Source organism: Aulonocara sp. 'chitande type north' Nkhata Bay, linkage group LG9, assembly GCF_057382095.1.
Source record: "Aulonocara sp. 'chitande type north' Nkhata Bay isolate Kocher_YH1m ecotype deep benthic linkage group LG9, A_spYH_male_GT1.1, whole genome shotgun sequence".
Lineage (NCBI taxonomy): Eukaryota > Metazoa > Chordata > Actinopteri > Cichliformes > Cichlidae > Aulonocara > Aulonocara sp. 'chitande type north' Nkhata Bay.
Genome location: NC_141352.1, coordinates 121,669 through 140,404, shown reverse-complemented (window position 1 = coordinate 140,404; position 18,736 = coordinate 121,669). Strand labels below are relative to the sequence as shown.

Below are 18,736 nucleotides of genomic sequence, written 5' to 3'. Positions count from 1 at the left end.
CCAGTGCTCGCCTGACCATTGGACCTAGATCACCTGCACCATGACCTTGGTGGACCGCCAATGTAATGTGAGGGGTTGAATTTTCTTCCACATTGTACCAAGGCAGTTGTTCATCAGTTAATTTCACAGCCGCGGCTACCCCTTCTAGTCCGATGTAGATGTCATGTGTTTGCACATTCCACGTCTGACCTTCAAGATCAGATTGAAATAATTCACGATAGGTGTCGTCATTCTCTTTATCATAAAACAGGGTAACGTGGTAAGGGTCGCGCGGAGGGGAGTAAACTGCCAAGCTCATTATCCAGGGTCTCCACAGCTGAAATTGCCTCAGAACATCCTCTTTCACTAGTCTCCCCCTGTAGATGTTGACTTTTGCTCTTTCACAGTCTTGGAGCAGATATTGAGTCTTTGAACTTGTTCCCAGGCACGGAAAATGCTGGCCCCCTGGCAGAGTCACAGATAATCCATCTGCTGAGCATGTGATTGTGGCGCCCAACTTCACGAGCAGGTCCCTGCCCATAAGATTTACTGGCGCTTGCGATGACACCACATAGTTGTGTTTCAAAGTCTGCTTGCCCAGCTTTGTCAAAGCTGGGTCAGTCACTGGCAGAGTTGTCGGGATCCCGGAAAAACCCACCACATTCACTGTGTGGCAGGACAACGTTGCACTGTCTGGTGCTGCTCTCAAGGTTGAATATGTTGCTCCAGTGTCTACTAAGAAGGGCAATTCTGTCCCTTCTATAGTCATTAACAGCATGGGATCTGCCACCACCATACTGTTTGGTCCCTCCGGGTCCCTTCAGTACTGGTCCTCCCTCCAGTCAGCCACTGGATACTGCGCGGCTGGTGCTGCACTCGGGTTTGGGGCCTGATATGCTCCCCTAGAGCCATCTCTTGCTCTCGGAGCTCCACGTGCCTGGGATTGGTAGCCTCTTCTTTGATTGTTCTGACGACGTTCTGGGCAATTTCTGCTCCAATGACCCTCTGCTCCACACCTCCAACAGACATTCCAAGGCACACTGCTGAGATTCCCCGTGTCACGAGCTCTTTGTACTCCCCCCGCTGAGCCACCACGCCCTCTGTACGATCCACCGGTTCCCCAATTCCCTGTGGGTTGGTTCTGCCTTGGTGCATTGGCGGGCCATCCGTCATTAGTGCAGGGACCCGGGCCACTATCTGGCCATTCAGGCCCAGGACCAGGCTGGGTCGCAACTATCATAATTTTTTCTGTTTTTTCTTTTTCCTCTTTTTTCTTTTCGCTGGCTTTGTTTCTGGCCTCCACCAACTGTAGTTTGAGTAGAGACGCTTGTGCCTCCTCCAACTCTTTTTTCTGCTTGTTCGCCCTGTCCTGCTCCAGCTGCAAACGATGTGAGACGTGTCTTTCCCACTGCACCGAATCTGCTACGGCAAAATCTGGGTTTTTCTGTAGATCTTCTGTGACCTGGTTTGGCAGCCCTGCCAGCACCGCTGAGCGAAACCATGCCCGATGCTCACCTTCTCTACCCGGATGGGTACCTGTTTCTAACAACCACTGATCTCTGGCTTTTTCTAAAAACTCTCTAGGTGTGTTTTGGGGGTCCCAAATTATTTTAGGTATGGCTCCTGTATTAGGGGTTGGGTACTTTTCACGGACTGCGTCAGACAAAGCACATTGCACTTCATGGTAAGGCAAATCATTTGCATGGTGAGTTGTGCGAGCTATAGCCTCTACATCTGCTAGCCCACCACCGAGCATACACCGCGCAGAAATGGCGCGAAAATCGCCAATCGCAAGCTCCTCTCCTTCTGTTAGTCTGCCTAATTCACGCAACCACCTTGCTCCTCCCCCAGTTATAGGTGGAAGCTGTTTAACCAATGCCTCCAAATCTCTTACTTTGTATGCGCGGTACACTGGTTCATTTTTTGCACCAGCCACTAAAGGCAAATTATAATGAGTACCCGCAGCTTTTTCTGCTTTGGTCACAGTTTTACACTGTCCCAATTTTCCCTTGCCTTTTGAACTCTTAAAAATAGGCCTTCTCTGTCCCTGCTCTTTTTTCACCTGTCTTGACCTAAGATTCCTGGCTATACTTGGTTCTGACGCGACTCCTCCTCTGTCGTTATCTTCATCATCTTCTTCCTCCTCTGTGGTAGATGAATCTTTGTCGCTCTCCTCTTCTGCCATGCTTTTGGTCATTTTGTCCTTTACGATCTTCAGTGTATTTAATACTTCCAATAGCCCTTGCGGGGCTTCCAGCATTCGTCCGAATACTTCTCCTGCCCATGTGTCTGACTTGGCCATTGCTTTGGAGTGTTTTGACCTGGTTTGGGCCTGCTCTTCTCTTGCTGGTGTTGGCAGTCCGATGAAAGCCGGTTGTGCCATCCTTTCCACCGGTGAAATCATTTCCTCGTTTGTTGGGGTCCAATCCGCTTCTCCAGTCTGGTCTGGCAGGCTTTCTCTTGATGCTTCGGCTTTTGGCCTGTCTCCTCCTTCATGTGAACAAGAAGGCAAAGGCAAGCCTTCCTCTGCGGCTGATGTTATCTCTTTCCCTTCCCCATTCAGGGACTGACATTTAACTGTCATAGGCCCTTCATTATGAAACACCCGTGGTGCTCTGGTGTATTCAACATCAGCTACTCCTCCCACAACCACTGCCGTCTGTCCATCGGGGCCTTGAACTTGTCCTCCTCTGAGGGTCATTACAGGCATGACATATTGTCGTCCTACGGCATTAGATGTTAATGTGGCCCAAGGAAGAATCTCTGCTGTGTGATACTTGTTAGCATCTCCTGGTTTTGGAATCCAGTTCTTCATTTGGTTTTCCAGCTTCTTATTTTGGTCTTTCAGTTGTTTCAAAGCCTCCATTATGCTTTCCATATCTTCTGTTTCAGGTGTGTCATCCTCCTCCATCCAGGAAGATGCTCCATTCCACAAGAACATCCACTTGCAACACTTTGCATGAGTTTGCTGTAGTTTCTTGATTTGTTGTTTAATCTTCCAGTTAATTGAACGTTTCTCTGCCTCGGCTTGTAGTTGTTCCAATTGCTGCTCACATCTCTCTCCTTCTATTTTGAGCACAAGACTTAGGGCTATTTTGTCATCCAGCCCTCTCTGTTGGGAAGCAATAAGCTTGTTTAGCTCAGCTTCCATTGCTTTGCCTTCCTTCTCAGCTAACTTTGTTGATCCAGGGGAAGCTAAGCGAATAGCTTTTTTTAACTGTTGCTGCTGCTCCTTTAGAGGCTTATAGCCTCTGTGCCCAGTAGGTGTCGTGTTCGGGCCGTCAGCCATTATCCTAAAACACAAGCTTACCTCCCTTTTTTGTGACGTTTTACGGCTCCTCCTTCTGGATCACTCCGCAATGTCTGCCTGTTAGCTTTCAGAAATACTTTCGCTCCTCCCAGGGTCACTGTCTCCTTGTGATCTGCTTGGTAAGACACACAGCCAACGCAGTGTGTCAAGACTTAACCAAGCCTCTTTCATTATTCACTTTTAATAACTACTTTTCACTCTGTAACATAAATGTTATAAACTCATACACACTGCATGTTAACTTTGGGGCACAAAACAATAACACAGCTCAAATGCATTCACACAGCCTTAAATTTTTCACAGAAAATTGCTCCAAAGCAATATCATGTTTGCTCACAAACTAACAAATTCACTGTGTTGTTTACCGAGCGAGGGAGCAATGGACCAATTAATTCCAAACTCCTCAATAATTAGCTGTATAGCTCGCTCTACTTCAATGCCAAACCATAGTACTGTGATTAGCTTTATTCAAATCAAATCTATGTTTCAAAGCCTTTCAAACGCACACCCACACACACAATTTCAACCACGCACTCTCAAGCACAGATTTGTCTCCTTTAAATCTACTAATCGCTTGGAGACATCTCCACAGATAATTATATTATTTCCCAAGCAAGCATATCAAAATCAAAACCGTCTAGTACCGACTCTATCATAGCCTGAGCAAAGTGGGCGGCCTCTGTGGGCTCCCAATTTGGATCATTTTCATGCTCAGTCATCTCCTTTAAGCCTTGAAATAAAAATAGGCAACGTTGTATATAGGCATTTAGCTCATGCAGCTCAATCACGGACCACACTGTCATCTCATAAGGTGAAACACCTTCCTCAGTCACTATGTGACATTTACAGGTCACCTCCAATTGACCGTCTTCCTCTGCTATTTGTATGTTACAGGTTGTAAAATAAAGCACAGGCATGTTTGCTTATTCTATTTAAACAACAATTTAACAGTATTAAATGGGACTGTTTAGTGCATGGGACACAATATAATCATTTATTGTTGAAGGGACAAATGTCAAAGGGGTTCTAACAGGTCCACTTTATTGCGTGCTCATAGATTATTGTTATCTGGGTCACTCACCCAATGTGCTTTATTGTTTGAAATTATTAATTATGTCACGCTTATTAGTGGCTCATATTTATTTAAGGCCTATGTTTGAACTTGACAACAAAGGCAGAGCATCATTTCATCCTTTCAGGGTGAAACACTCCACTTTCTCTGTGTCATGGCAGCTCAGAAAACTTCATGAACTTTACTTATTTAAAGATATGGCTTAAAATCAGTTGTGTTATCAGTATAAAATATTTAAGATTTAATTAAATTGTTTTCAATTGACTTACAGCAGCTTACTCTGACCTAGGAACACTCTCTTATGCTCCTCAAAAACTGAAGTTACTCAGTCTTAAATGCTTTTTACATTACATAAATCAACTGTGATTAACAAATAACCTTCTAGTGATTCCCACTTGGTTTAAAACATTCAAAAGCCTTCTAGGGACCTATTCTGATCATAACCTATGTGTTTGTAAGCTTGTTTGCATTTAACCCTCTGCACTCAAGGCATTTACTACACTTTATCAATCCGGACAGTCACGCCGAATGAAGCTTCTGACCTTCAAAGGCCGAGTGCCAACTCATTATAAGCACATTTGCAAGGTGTGTCTGAAAATTATTTAAACCACTCTTTTTAAATCAAAAACTATTTACATTGTTATAACATCAAAACCAGCAGCATATTTACAAACTTTCAGCAATAAAAAGCCTTCTGCTTATAAGGCTCACACACACTCTGGGCAGGAAGTGAAAAGCTCCGTTCTCCTCCCAGCCACACGCTCATTTGCATGTTCACACCGTCTAAAAATAGCTCTCAGCGCTGCAGCTGCGCTCTCATCACACACAGGGTCACACAAAGCTCAGACAAAACTCTATTTTATATCACAAAGACGTCTTATATTTACAACCACTGACAGACATGACAAATTCAGCACCTAACAAATTTCGACAAATTTAAATTAACGGGTCCAACCGAAGAAAGCTTCACTTTTTTGTAGTCAATCAAACAGTATCTGTTACTTCTGGGAACAGTTTCTGACCTAACTTCTAAATCCCTAACTCAATTTAACTTTGTCCAAACAAGCACATGACACCGTTTCAAACGATGAGGAGTCTCGGTAACTCCTAGCTTATTTCGGGATGCCCTGTACCCCACAGTTAAACCAAAACTGAACTACCCCTGTTCGCCGACAGGTCAAGACCGCGCGTCCACGGCCAGGAGGGGGCGTAACCCCCGGGCTATGTGCTTCTTAGCAGACTTCTGGGCTGCCGTCCTATAATAATTTTAACCTAACCGATTTTGTAAAATTTTACCATAACGGGTCCTACCGAAGAAAGATAACTTTTTTACGACCAATTAAACAGTCTCTGTTACTTCTGGGAACAGTTTCTGTCCTAATTTGTAAAACTATTAAACAGTATCTGTTACTTCTGGAACAGTTTCTGACCTAATTTCCCTACCAAACTACCTGAGCCTTCAGCTCAATATCCAGGGACTCAAACCCAACATTATTACTTTCATATTTCTTCAACTTCATTAAATACTCTTAAACAACTTTAACTGCATAACACACGGTGATTCTCATCAAAATCAAAACAGACACTCACCAGCAACGTCAGTGAGCAAACTTTTAATTTAATGCAGCCCAATTTGGCACAATTTGGGAATCAACTCAACAGGCAGTGCCTTACCTTTAGAAGCACCCGCGGAGCTCACTCACATCAGATCCCTGGTCCGTGCCTGTCCGCTCGACAACCTCAGACCGTCCACACCTCGCACGTCCACCCCAATACCACAGGACGAGCCCCCAAAATGTTATGGTTCAAAAATATTGGAGATGGACACCAGAGGAAAAACCCACAATAACAACACTGGTCCGGTCGGGTTGAGTCAAACGATGATTTAATGATCACACACGTGGGAGATGGACACTGTATGCAGACAGTCTCAGATCTCATCTCAAAAAACACATTTCCATAGTTTTATGAAATCAGGGTATTAGAACGCCCCCTCATGCGTAGTGACAGGTGTAATACAATCAATGTTGACAATTTTATTTAACACAAAGAATAACATTGTCTCCTTCCCGAGGGCAGACGCTAACTGCCCCCCTTCTCCTGGAACCGTCTGTACCCTGCTGAGACACAACATGGCAACTACAAGGACTCTTTCATTTATTAAGACCATCAGTGTGTATTGCTCTAAATCAAGTATATAATATTAAATGAATATTGCTGGATCAGCTACTTCTACTTAAAACATATTAAAACATGACTAAGCACAAAATCACCAAGAATGACATCTTATAAGTGCTGTGTAAGCGCGTGCGGCCTTCCAAGCTCAAAGCCTTTGCCCTCCATAGATCAGCCAGACTCGCGCTGGCTGTAGCTTTTAACCTTTAATTACCTTGAGCACAACTCTAGAATAAGCAACAAACTGCAATGTGTATGGAATGATCATGGTTACATCTGCAATGGAAAATCATGTTATTATTCTGGTACCCGTAAGAAAAGATCAAACTAAAGTTATCACCATCACTGTAATACAAAGAATAATGTAAGATCAAAAACTTCAATTTATGCTTAATGCAAAGCTGGTTATATACTTCTAATGAACTAATAATGGCATATTAAAATATTAAATGATAATGAGAAAAACATCCCCTCCTTATTCTACAACACCCACCGCCGCGCTAAGTATTCTGGGATATGTTGGGCCACATAATCGGCCTCAAAATACAGCCTTTAAGGCTGCAGACCCTGAATTGGGATACAGCCACAGAGACAGACAACCATTCGTGCTCACATTCACTCCCGCACTCACACCTATGGGCAATTTGGATTAATCAATTAACCTATCCCTACAAACTGCATGTCTTTGGACGGTGGGAGGAAGTCGGAGTACCCGGAGGGAACCCACACAAACACGCAAACTCCACACAGAAACACCACGGCCTGATGGTGGAATTGAACTCATGACCTTTTTGCGCCAACAGTGCTAACCACCATGCCACTGTGCTGCCTTGTTGTCTTATCTCCATCATCAAAAGGAAATACACAATACCTGTAAAACTCTAGGTGCTCTGACAAGAAAATGTTTCTGCAGAACAAAGGAACAACATACCTAAACACATAACATATAACATATAATGTGATGTAATGACTTCCAATTATGAAGTGTATGTCCAACTTCAAAACAAAAAGGAGAGTCCCTAGAGTCCCAGGGAGCCCCTTGTAGTGCTGCTTGGTAATCTCCGCCAATCATAGCAGCGCTCTTGGAGAAAGCCATTAACATCCTATAACTGTGGTCAAACCTATTACTGTTATTTTACAACAGAAAAATTGCAGTCTTAGGTTGGTAAAAAAAGATTAAGTGTTACTATCCATATTAGCCGTTCTTCCTGGGTCCGCTCGCTTTCAGCAGTATTTCTTTTTTGGTCCCCGCAGAGCGGCGCACCAAGTCCTTGGGCGATCGTGGCTCAAGAGTTGGCAGTTCGTCTTGTAATTAGAAGGTTGCTGGTTTGAGCCCTGGCTCGGACAGTCTCGGCCGTTGTGTCCTTGGACAAGACATTTCAGCCATTGTCTACTGGTGGTGGTCAGAGGGCCCGGTGGCGCCAGTGTCCGGCCCCAGGTCATCTGTAGCTACAACGTAGCTTGCCATCACCAATGTGTGAATGAATGGGTGAATGGCTGAATGTAGTGTAAAGCGCTTTGGAGTCCTTAGGGACTAAGTAAAGCGCTATGCAAGTACAGGCCATTTATATTCCTAAAAATTAATCACAATAGACCTGGGGTGGGAGCCTGGTGATGGCTTGGGGCCGAATGAGCAGTGGCACTGCTGTACACCCAGATTAGTGTCCAAAAGGGACAGTTCATTATTTATAAAATTCTCCATGAATTCGAGCATGTTGTCCCCTTCTTCACCCTCTGGTATCCCGTGAACACATATGTTATTCCTGCGAGAGTGGGATTCCAAGTCGGACAGACTTGTCTGAAGGTCCTCTTTTAACTGGAGAATATGGCCAAGCAAATCTTAAAGACCGACTGTGACCTTTGCCACCTCGGTTACTCTCTGCTCGATCTCCTCGATCCTGCTTGTTACCTCTTTCATGCCCATGACAATTTCGTCGAGCCGTTGCCCCACTTCTTTCCTAAACTCTGACATTTCTGTTTTCACAAGTCCAGTGTTTTCCGTTATTTATCTTTTCAAAGTAGCCTCGACTTCTTTCAGCTCAGCGAGAATGTTAGCTTCAATTGCCTCCATAGCTCCGTGTAGCTTTAGCTTGCTAGCACCGTCAAATTCTTTTGGTGAAAAAACTCCTTCCTCCGCACTATCTTGCCAAATTCCTCTTGTCTTTCTCTTGTTACCTCCTGGCATACTATTATGAATATTCTTAGTTGTGTTATAACATTTCAATTTTCAAGGGGTAACCAGACCGCCCGGGAGCTGAAAGTCCTGATCTATAATTGTTTTTAACAAATGTCTGTGCTTGGACATTGTAATGGTAAATGGCCTGTATTTGTATAGCGCTTTTCTAGTCCATAGGACCCCAAAGCGCTTTACACTACATTCAGTCATTCACCCATTCACACACACATTCACACACTGGCGATTGGCAAGCTACATTGTAGCCACAGCTGCCCTGGGGCGCACTGACAGAGGCGAGGCTGCCGGACACAGGCGCCACCGGGCCCTCTGACCACCACCAGTAGGCAAACATGGGGTTAGTATTGTGACTGTAACTACAGCAGTCCAACAAACAATGGGCACACATTATACTGATGTATTCAGAAGTTTATTTTTCTCTCTCTCATATTTTCTTCAGACACCGTGAAAACGGAAGAAACACAAGTTTTCAATGTAAATGTCTCTGGTCTTATCAAAGTCTCTCATTGTCAGGGTCCTGGGTCTCCTGACCCAGTGTTTTAGTTCATTGTGATTTTTGTATTATTGTACTTGGTGTGAGTTTCTATGGTTTCTAGTTTCGATCCCTTGCCCTTCATGTTTCTCTATGTCCCCTCTGTTCTGTGTAAGTCTGTGTCTGCATGTTTGAGTTCCCCTCTGTGTCTCTCGGTTCTTAGAGTCCTCTTCCTTATGGTTTATGTCTCTGTTTTTCTTAGTTGCTGTCTCCACTGTGTCAAGTTCGCGTCTCTGTGTGATCCTTCCTGTTTTACTTTGTAGGTCCGTGTCTTATGTGAATGTGTCCTGCTTTGCTTGTCTCGTCAGTTCTAATTTCCCCCAGCTGTTCCCTCCTTCTGTGTCTCATTCTCCTCGTTACTTCCCAGTGTATTTAGTCCCTGTGTTTCTCTGAGTCAGTGTTGCGTCGTACCCTCAATAAGCTGTGTGTGTTTTGCCTCCGTGTTGCCAGTGTTTTGTTTCCAGTTCCAGTTCAGTGTTTTGTGCTTCAGTGTTTTAGTCCACCAGCGTTTTTGTTTGTCTTTTGGTGAGTTTAGTTAGTAAGAGGGTTTCCAGCAATAAAGCTGCGCTTTAAGTTGAACTTCTGTGTCTGAGTCCTGCATTTTGGATCCACCACTCCTGCTTGCCCGCCTGCCACACAGCCAACCATGACACTCATGTTAGTCCATAAACAGTCTTGAGCTAGAAGAACAGGGAAAATGCAATATAATGGATATTAATGAAAATGTCCTCTTATTGCCAATACAGGGAGTGCAGAATTATTAGGCAAATGTGTATTTTGTCCACATCATCCTCTTCATGCATGTTGTCTTACTCCAAGTTGTATAGGCTCAAAAGCCTACTACCAATTAAGCATATTAGGTGATGTGCATCTCTGTAATGAGAAGGGGTGTGGTCTAATGACATCAACACCCTATATCAGGTGTGCATAATTATTAGGCAACTTCCTTTCCTTTGGCAAAATGGGTCAAAAGAAGGACTTGACAGGCTCAGAAAAGTCAAAAATAGTGAGATATCTTGCAGCAGTCTCAAAATTGCAAAGCTTCTGAAGTGTGATCATCGAACAATCAAGCGTTTCATTCAAAATAGTCAACAGGGTCGCAAGAAGTGTGTGGAAAAACCAAGGCGCAAAATAACTGCCCATGAACTGAGAAAAGTCAAGCGTGCAGCTGCCAAGATGCTACTTGCCACCAGTTTGGCCATATTTCAGAGCTGCAACATCACTGGAGTGCCCAAAAGCACAAGGTGTGCAATACTCAGAGACATGGCCAAGGTAAGAAAGGCTGAAAGACGACCACCGCTGAACAAGACACACAAGCTGAAATGTCAAGACTGGGCCAAGAAATATCTCAAGACTGGTTTTTCTAAGGTTTTATGGACTGATGAAATGAGAGTGAGTCTTGATGGGCCAGATGGATGGGCCCGTGGCTGGATTGGTAAAGGGCAGAGAGCTCCAGTCCGACTCAGATGCCAGCAAGGTGGAGGTGGAGTACTGGTTTGGGCTAGTATCATCAAAGATGAGCTTGTGGGGCCTTTTCGGGTTGAGGATGGAGTCAAGCTCAACTCCCAGTCCTACTGCCAGTTTCTGGAAGACACCTTCTTCAAGCAGTGGTACAGGAAGAAGTCTGCATCCTTCAAGAAACACATGATTTTCATGCAGGACAAGTTTCACTTGTAAAAATAAATAATTGAAATGGGTATATATTTGTTTTTTGTTAAATTGCCTAATAATTATGCACAGTAATAGTCACCTGCACACACAGATATCCCCCTAAAATAGCTAAAACTAAAGACAAACTAAAAACTACTTCCAAAAACATTCAGCTTTGATATTAATGAGTTTTTTGGGTTCATTGAGAACATGGTTGTTGTTCAATAATAAAATTATTCCTCAAAAATACAACTTGCCTAATAATTCTGCACTCCCTGTATAAAATATGTATACAACATTATATACATAAAAACCATTACCGTGTGCACCTCATGGACCACATGTAGAATAACATTACTGTTGTAGCTGTAGCCACATCTGTAGCTCTATATCCATGATAGTTCTGACCACCGATGCCATGGTTGTGCTCTCAGCTAAACTCTGGTCATGTGAGCACTACAAACTCTACCTCAAACAAACTTTACAGCACTTTTAACAAATCATTATTTTGTAAACACATATTTTATTCAAGTTTTTAATCAATACCACCCTTTTTATTATCTTATCCAATAAATATTAACTCTTTCCAACAAATAAATGCACTAAATTAAACATGAATCTTTCACAGACACATATGAAACAAACACCTTTATTAAACTGTCTCTGGGACAATTACAGCAACAAATCATGAAATATATGTCACGCCCCACTGTGTTCATGTCACGCTTTGGAGAGGAATGCGTGACATGAACATCCATGCAAAAGTTCCATATTGAGATTTCAGAGCATCAATTGTTCTCTGACGACCCTCAACCTCCATCCATCCATCCATTCGCTACCGCTTATCCCTTTCAGGGTCGCGGGGGGTGCTGGAGCCAATCCCAGCTGTCATAGGGCGAGGGGCGGGGTACACCCTGGACAGGTTGCCAGTCTGTCGCAAGGCTAACACACAAGGACAGACAACCACTCACTCGCACATTCACACCTAGTGGCAATTTGGATTATCCAATTAACCTATCCCCACAAACTGCATGTCTTTGGACGGTGGGAGGAAGCCGGAGTACCCGGAGGGAACCCACGCAAACACGGGGAGAACATGCAAACTCCACACAGAAAGACCCCGGCCTGATGGTGGAATTGAACGCAGGACCTTCTTGCTGTGCGGCAACAGTGTTAACCACCGTGCCGACCCTCAACCTGTTTAACCCCAATGAGTCTCATGCAAGAGGCAGAGGGTTAGCGTGTGGTTTCACAGTCGATGACGCCAGGTCTGATGTTCAAATATAGAAATATATCGCATTCACAGAATTATCAAAATCACAGCTGAAACCTCCCATAACCATTTCTCTAAGCACAGCTAAAACAACAAAAAATTAAAGCCCAAGTCTGCAAAAAGAGGGATATTTAGATTTCCTGTTCACCAGGCGGCGCATACATGGACAATGTCTCTTCTGGAATTTCTCTGCTGAAAGCACAGATCAGTCCACAAACTACATCACTGTATCTGTCAAGGCAATTTCCCTCTAACGACCTGCTGCAGTACAGGTAATGTCAATTTGTTAACACTGACAAAGGCTAAGGAATGATGCATACTGGGAAGGAAAATTTGTATAATCAAATAATAATGTTTTATGAGAGCATCTCTCCCCCAGGGTCTGGTGACAGAAATTCTGGCCCTTGGAAAAAAGTACCTGCTATAGTCTTTTAATCTGCTGTTTCAAGAGGTCAAACTGCATAAATTCACATAGTTATTGTTTAAATGATTGAAATGGTCATTTGCACTTAATAACTTCATCTTTTCATGTTTTTGGTTCTCAATTCTTTAGGTGCTTTCAGTAGAGTTTGTAAAATGGAACTGAAAGATAAGCTGAAGAAGAAGTTCCAGTGTGTGTTTGAGGGGATTGCTAAAGCAGGAAACCCAGCCATTCTGAATCAGATCTACACAGAGCTCTACATCACAGAGGGAGGGAATGCAGAGGTCAATGATGAACATGAGGTCAGACAGATTGAAACAGCATCCAGAAAACCAGACAGGCCAGAAACAACAATCAGACAAGAAGACATCTTAAAAGGCTCACCTGGAAGACATGAACCAATCAGAACAGTGCTGACAAATGGAGTGGCTGGTATTGGAAAAACAGTCTTAACACAGAAATACACCCTGGACTGGGCTGAAGGCAAAATCAACCAGGACATCCAGTTCATATTTCCATTCACTTTCAGAGAGCTGAATGTGTTGAAAGAGGAAAAGTTCAGCTTGGTGGAACTTGTTCGTCACTTCTTTACTGAAACCAAAGAAGCAGGAATCTGCAGCTTTGAAGACTTCCAGGTTGTGTTCATCTTTGATGGTCTGGATGAGTGTCGACTTCCTCTGGACTTCCACAAAACTACAATCCTAACTGACCCTAGAATGTCCACCTCAGTGGATGTGCTGCTGATAAACCTAATTAGGGGGGAACTGCTTCCCTCTGCTCGCCTCTGGATAACCACACGACCTGCAGCAGCCAATCAGATCCCTCCACAATATGTTGACATGGTGACAGAGGTCAGAGGGTTCACTGACCCACAGAAGGAGGAGTACTTCAGGAAGAGATTCAGAGATGAGGAGCAGGCCAGCAGGATTGTCTCCCACATTAAGACATCACAAAGCCTTCACATCATGTGCCACATACCAGTCTTCTGCTGGATCACTGCCACAGTTCTGGAGGATGTGCTGAAAACCAGAGATGTAGGACAGCTACCCAAGACCCTGACTGAGATGTACATCCACTTCCTGGTGGCTCAGGCCAAGATGAAGAAAGTCAAATATGATGGAGGAGCTGAGACAGATCCACACTGGAGTCCAGAGAGCAGGAAGATGATTGAGTCTCTGGGAAAACTGGCTTTTGACCAGCTGCAGAAAGGAAACCTGATCTTCTATGAATCAGACCTGACAGAGTGTGGCATCAATATCAGAGCAGCCTCAGTGTACTCAGGAGTGTTCACACAGATCTTTAAAGAGGAGAGAGGACTGTACCAGGACAAGGTGTTCTGCTTCATCCATCTGAGTGTTCAGGAGTTTCTGGCTGCTCTTCATGTCCATCTGACCTTCATCAACTCTGGACTCAATCTGCTGGAAGAACAACAAACAATGTCCATATGGTCTAAATTATTTGATGAACCAAAACTCCACTCACTTCACCAGAGTGCTGTGAACAAGGCCTTACAGAGTCCAAATGGACACCTGGACTTGTTCCTCCGCTTCCTCCTGGGTCTTTCACTGCAGACCAATCAGACTCTCCTACGAGGTCTGCTGACAGAGACAAGAAGTAGCTCACAGACCAATCAGGAAACAGTCCAGTACATCAAGGAGAATCTCAGTGAAAATCTGTCTGCAGAGAAAAGCATCAATCTGTTCCACTGTCTGAATGAACTGAATGATCGTTCTCTAGTGGAGGAGATCCAACAGTTCCTGAATTCAGGACATCTCTCTACAGATGAATTGTCTCCTGCTCAGTGGTCAGCTCTGGTCTTCCTCTTACTGTCATCAAAAAAAGATCTGGATGTGTTTGACCTGAAGAAATATTCTTCTTCCGAGGACGGTCTTCTGAGGCTGCTGCCAGTGGTCAAAGCTTCCAAAAAAGCTCTGTAAGTAAATATATTCTCATACATTTAGTTTTAAAATGTTAATCAAAGGCGTCATTTTTTTCTATCACAGATCCATGTCCTAAAACCCTAAACTTACACAGTTGTATAGTATAAAAGAAAAAAGTAGACATTTCGACCACAATATTTTAACTTGAATGAACTTTTGATACAGCCTCAAAATACTTAAAGTGGTTAAATTGTTTTGATCTAACAATCCACATCAAATATAATGAATGTGTCCACAAGAACATTTAATAATGGATTTATCTTCCCTCCTTCCACTTTAAAACAGTGATTGTTCCAGAAACAACAAGGTTCAGCTTATCCACTCTCAACTCTAAAAGCAGAACATTAAAAATATTCTAATCTAAATTATAATTCAAGGGTATGTTTATGTAATCTAGATTTTTTTTGATTAAATATTTAAATAAAAAATAGAAAAACACAAAACTAAAATATTTATAGACAATTCAATTATTATTTACTCATTATGTTTATTTTTGATATTTTCTGACAACAGCTCATATTGGAGTTCATCTGTGTTTATGTGTAAAAATGTATGTACATTCATGTGTGCATGCATGGAGATCTGAGGTTGCTTGGCAGAGTGCACCTCTTCGCAGAATCACATGTGTGTGCAAACATTTCTGTGTTTGGATTTTTGGGAATTTGGTTCCTTTGATTTTTTTGGTTGATCTCGGTATGTAGCCTTGGGAAGGTCCACCTGAATCAGGGGTGTCCAGGCTGCTGGAAACAGTGCGTTGATTAATACTTTATTGATATATTGATAATTTTGTTGTAAAATTGCTTAAATATCAATAATTTAGTAATTTGGGGTATTATTCTTTTGTTTATGATTAACAGGAACACAGTGGAAAGTAACTAGACTGAAAGTAACTGCATTATTGAGATCTTCTAAATGATTAGTAGGAACTACTTCTTCCACCTCTCACAATAATATGTGAGATACACCTGTAAAAATTCTTCACAGCTCACGTGTGCTTGCTCACTCAGGTGATGATCATAAGTGAGTCATGTGTAAAGATATTTCAGCTCCTCAAACTGCCAAAATGCTAGTTGTGGGAAATGTGGCAAGGGTAAAAACCTTGTTCAACACAAATAAAAGTAAATCTTAAAACAGAGTATGATGTTGGCATCATATTTTGTTATGTCCATGCTCAAGCTGAAAGAAATGTTTTAATCAGTATTGGAGTAGTATCACCGATACCAGCCTGAATTTTACTTTGTATTTGATCAGAAAGGAAATCAGTGATATGACATTACTAACTCTCCAAAAGTTGATTCTGTTCATCTGGACGTAGCGTTTTGTGGGAGAAACTTTTCGTCACTCATCCAAGTGACTTCTTCAGTCTCAGCTGACTGCAGGTTTCCCCAATCTTATAAACAGTACTTTTGCATAATGACTGAAACTAGCACGACTGAAGGAACAATGGGCTGGGAGGTCAGTTCCTTCATCATAATTATGCATATTCTCATGACCATTGTTCCACAACAGCCCACTGATCAATAGCCATGAGTACCATTCACAGAGTTGGGGAATGGCTGCAATCTCAGCATTGTAACATGGCAAAAGATGTACCCTTAGGCCCCCTCCTCAATTCAGAGATGGTCTGACCCTTTTCATGTAAATGGCCTCCTTGACTTCGTGCTCAAACCAGCGTTTCTCCCTGTCCAGGATGTGAACATCCTCATCAAGATGCGTGCATCCAGTGTCCACTAGCCTATAGGTGTAAATAGATTGCAGAGTCCTGGCCTGACGAGGTAGCTCTTCTGTGTTGTGCCATCCGCTTCAACAGAGGTTGTTTGGTTTTCCCGATGTATAAATCCTGGCAATCCTCCTGGCACTTAACAGCGTACAACATGTTACTCTTTTTGTTTCAAAATGACGATGTGCGCTTAACATTTTTATTACAGGCTGTCCCGCTCCAGTCTAAACAACAGTGTTACCCAAGCATTCAATTGTCACGTTGCATAGCATACTCAGAGGTTATTGTCTGCTGCAAAACATCTTTTCTCAGCTCCAGCGAGGCTGCGACCTTGCCCTACTCCTTTCAAGTAAATTTCCACTGGCAGATGGGTCCCTGTTATCAGCTTCTGCAGACAAGAGTGGGCGAGAGTCTCCAACATTTTTATCACTAATGGACACATAGTCTAATGCCTTTATTATGAGGGCCATGCCCTCTATAGCATTCTGCACTATATGGTCATATGAAAGTTTGATTAATATAAAGCAGAGCATTGAGGCACTTCAGATAATTTAATTTTCACATTTCACAAGGTGGAATGAAGACACGGTTAGAAAAGCAAACACACTTGGTCGACACATTACTAACAGCAACTTCAGTACCACACTATTTTAATAAAATGAGGAGAAGTGCACCAAGATTCAGTATAAGATATAGAGCTATATTTAACTGTTAGGTTGGAAACTAAAAATCTGTAATTGAAAATTTGAAGGACAGGTGATCTTAAAAATCTCTGCATTGTAGTTTCATTCAAGCCTCGATCTATGATTACTGTTTTTTTGCATCATCAATACTATAGTTAGAAAAGTCACAAATATTAGCGTATGTATGTATTGTTGGGTAAAAAACTAAAAGAACAGGATCTACCAGCGTCTCATTGATTTTTGATGAAATATGCTTCTTATTCATATGTTTTTTTGTCTATAGTGAATGCATGCTTTCTAAAACGCTTTCAGTTCTTTTATTGATCGTATCTCCATAACCCCTTTATTTCAGACTGAGTAATTGTAAACTGTCAGACAGAAGCTGTCAAGCTCTGTCCTCAGTTCTCAGCTCCCAGTCATCTTGTCTGGCAGAGCTGGACCTGAGTAACACCGACCTGCAGTATCCAGGAGTGAAGTCTCTGTCTGCTGGGATGAAGAGTCCATACTGCAAACTGGAAACACTGAGGTCGGCTTAAGCGATATCAATATTTTTCATCGGTTCATGTCAATCAATCAAGTTAACTTAAAAAAAAGAAATAAACTGGGCTTTTGTGTGTATATTTTTTGAATAAATTCAATCCCAGTCACAGTAAACTGCCATATTTGTCTTTTGTAATATAAGGCAATAAGGATTCCGGCATGTCCTGAAACAGTGTTTAAATATTGTAAATGTAACAGCTCCTCATGTCACCATGAAAATATGTCCTGTTGATGTCCTTTTTCAGACTGAGTGGCTGTAACCTGTCGGAGAAGAGCTGTGAAACATTGTCCTTAGTGCTGAGCTCCCAGCCCTGTAGTCTGAGAGAGTTGGACCTGGATAACAACAACCTGCACGGTTTCGGACTGAAGCTTCTATTAGCTGCAGTGGACAATCCACAGTGTACACTGGGAATTCTCAGGTCAGGATTCAGTCTTTTCTGACGATGACTATTTAAAGCCTGAATGAAATCGATAAATGGCTTACTCATGTAAAACTGACATGATTTGTCAAATCACCTTATATCTAACCCAAAGGTCCTGTATTTTACTACTTAGATAACTATTACTAGGGTGAAGAGTTTCAGACCAAAGTATAAATTAGATTTTTTCCCCCCTGAATTACGTGTATACAACCCGGTTTGGAAGTTTAGCAGTATCAGTGAATGTAACTTTAAATGAAATTGCTGCCCCTGTTTAGGTATTATCTGATACTGGTCCCAAACTGGTACTTTTGAAATGGTGCCGGTGCTTAAACACTGCTCGAACCGGTGCTTAAAGAATGGAGAAAACAAACTTTGTCCAAAGACGTTTTATGTTTTTTTTTTTTAGCAGTCATCTTTTTCTGCAAAATGATAACCAAGTTAGCATTTTCTATTTATAAAACATTTAATCCAATTCTAGCACAAGCAGGCTCAGGGAGAGGCGGCCATCTCCTTTCCAGGCACCTTTCTCGCTCAGTATGTGTTAATAGACCTCTCTACATTGAATCATATCTGTTATTAACCTCTGTCTCTCTTCCACAGCATGTCTTCCATCCTGTTTTCCTTCTCTCATTCCTTCTTCCTGTTAAAAGGGAGTTTTTCCTTCCCACTGTCGCCAAAGTGCTTGCTCATAGGGGGTCATATGATTGATGGGTTTTTCTCTGTATCTACTGTACAATATAAAGTGCCTTGAGGTGACTTTTGTTGTGATTTGGTGCTATATAAATAAAATTGAATTGAATTGAATTGATAGGAACAGACCAGAGA

General features: G+C 42.5%; 2 protein-coding genes across 8 annotated transcripts in view; one reads left to right on the top strand and one right to left on the bottom strand.

Annotated features, from left to right (window-relative positions):
* The window catches only part of LOC147321344 (NLR family CARD domain-containing protein 3-like), a 77,847-nt gene that overhangs the window by 53,907 nt on the left and 5,204 nt on the right, over window positions 1-18,736 (top strand). For all 7 annotated transcript variants that reach the window (XM_086305262.1, XM_086305266.1, XM_086305264.1 and 4 more), the window contains exons 12-14: window positions 12,739-14,539; window positions 17,302-17,475; window positions 17,735-17,908. In XM_086305262.1, the coding sequence (XP_086161388.1) occupies window positions 12,739-14,539; window positions 17,302-17,475; window positions 17,735-17,908 (2,149 nt within the window). The remainder of the gene's footprint in view (window positions 1-12,738; window positions 14,540-17,301; window positions 17,476-17,734; window positions 17,909-18,736) is intronic.
* LOC147321345 (uncharacterized) lies at window positions 717-3,268 on the bottom strand. Its single transcript, XM_086305268.1, has one exon. It carries the CDS (start codon window positions 3,266-3,268, stop codon window positions 800-802), a length of 2,469 nt encoding a protein of 822 aa, XP_086161394.1. The 3' UTR covers window positions 717-799.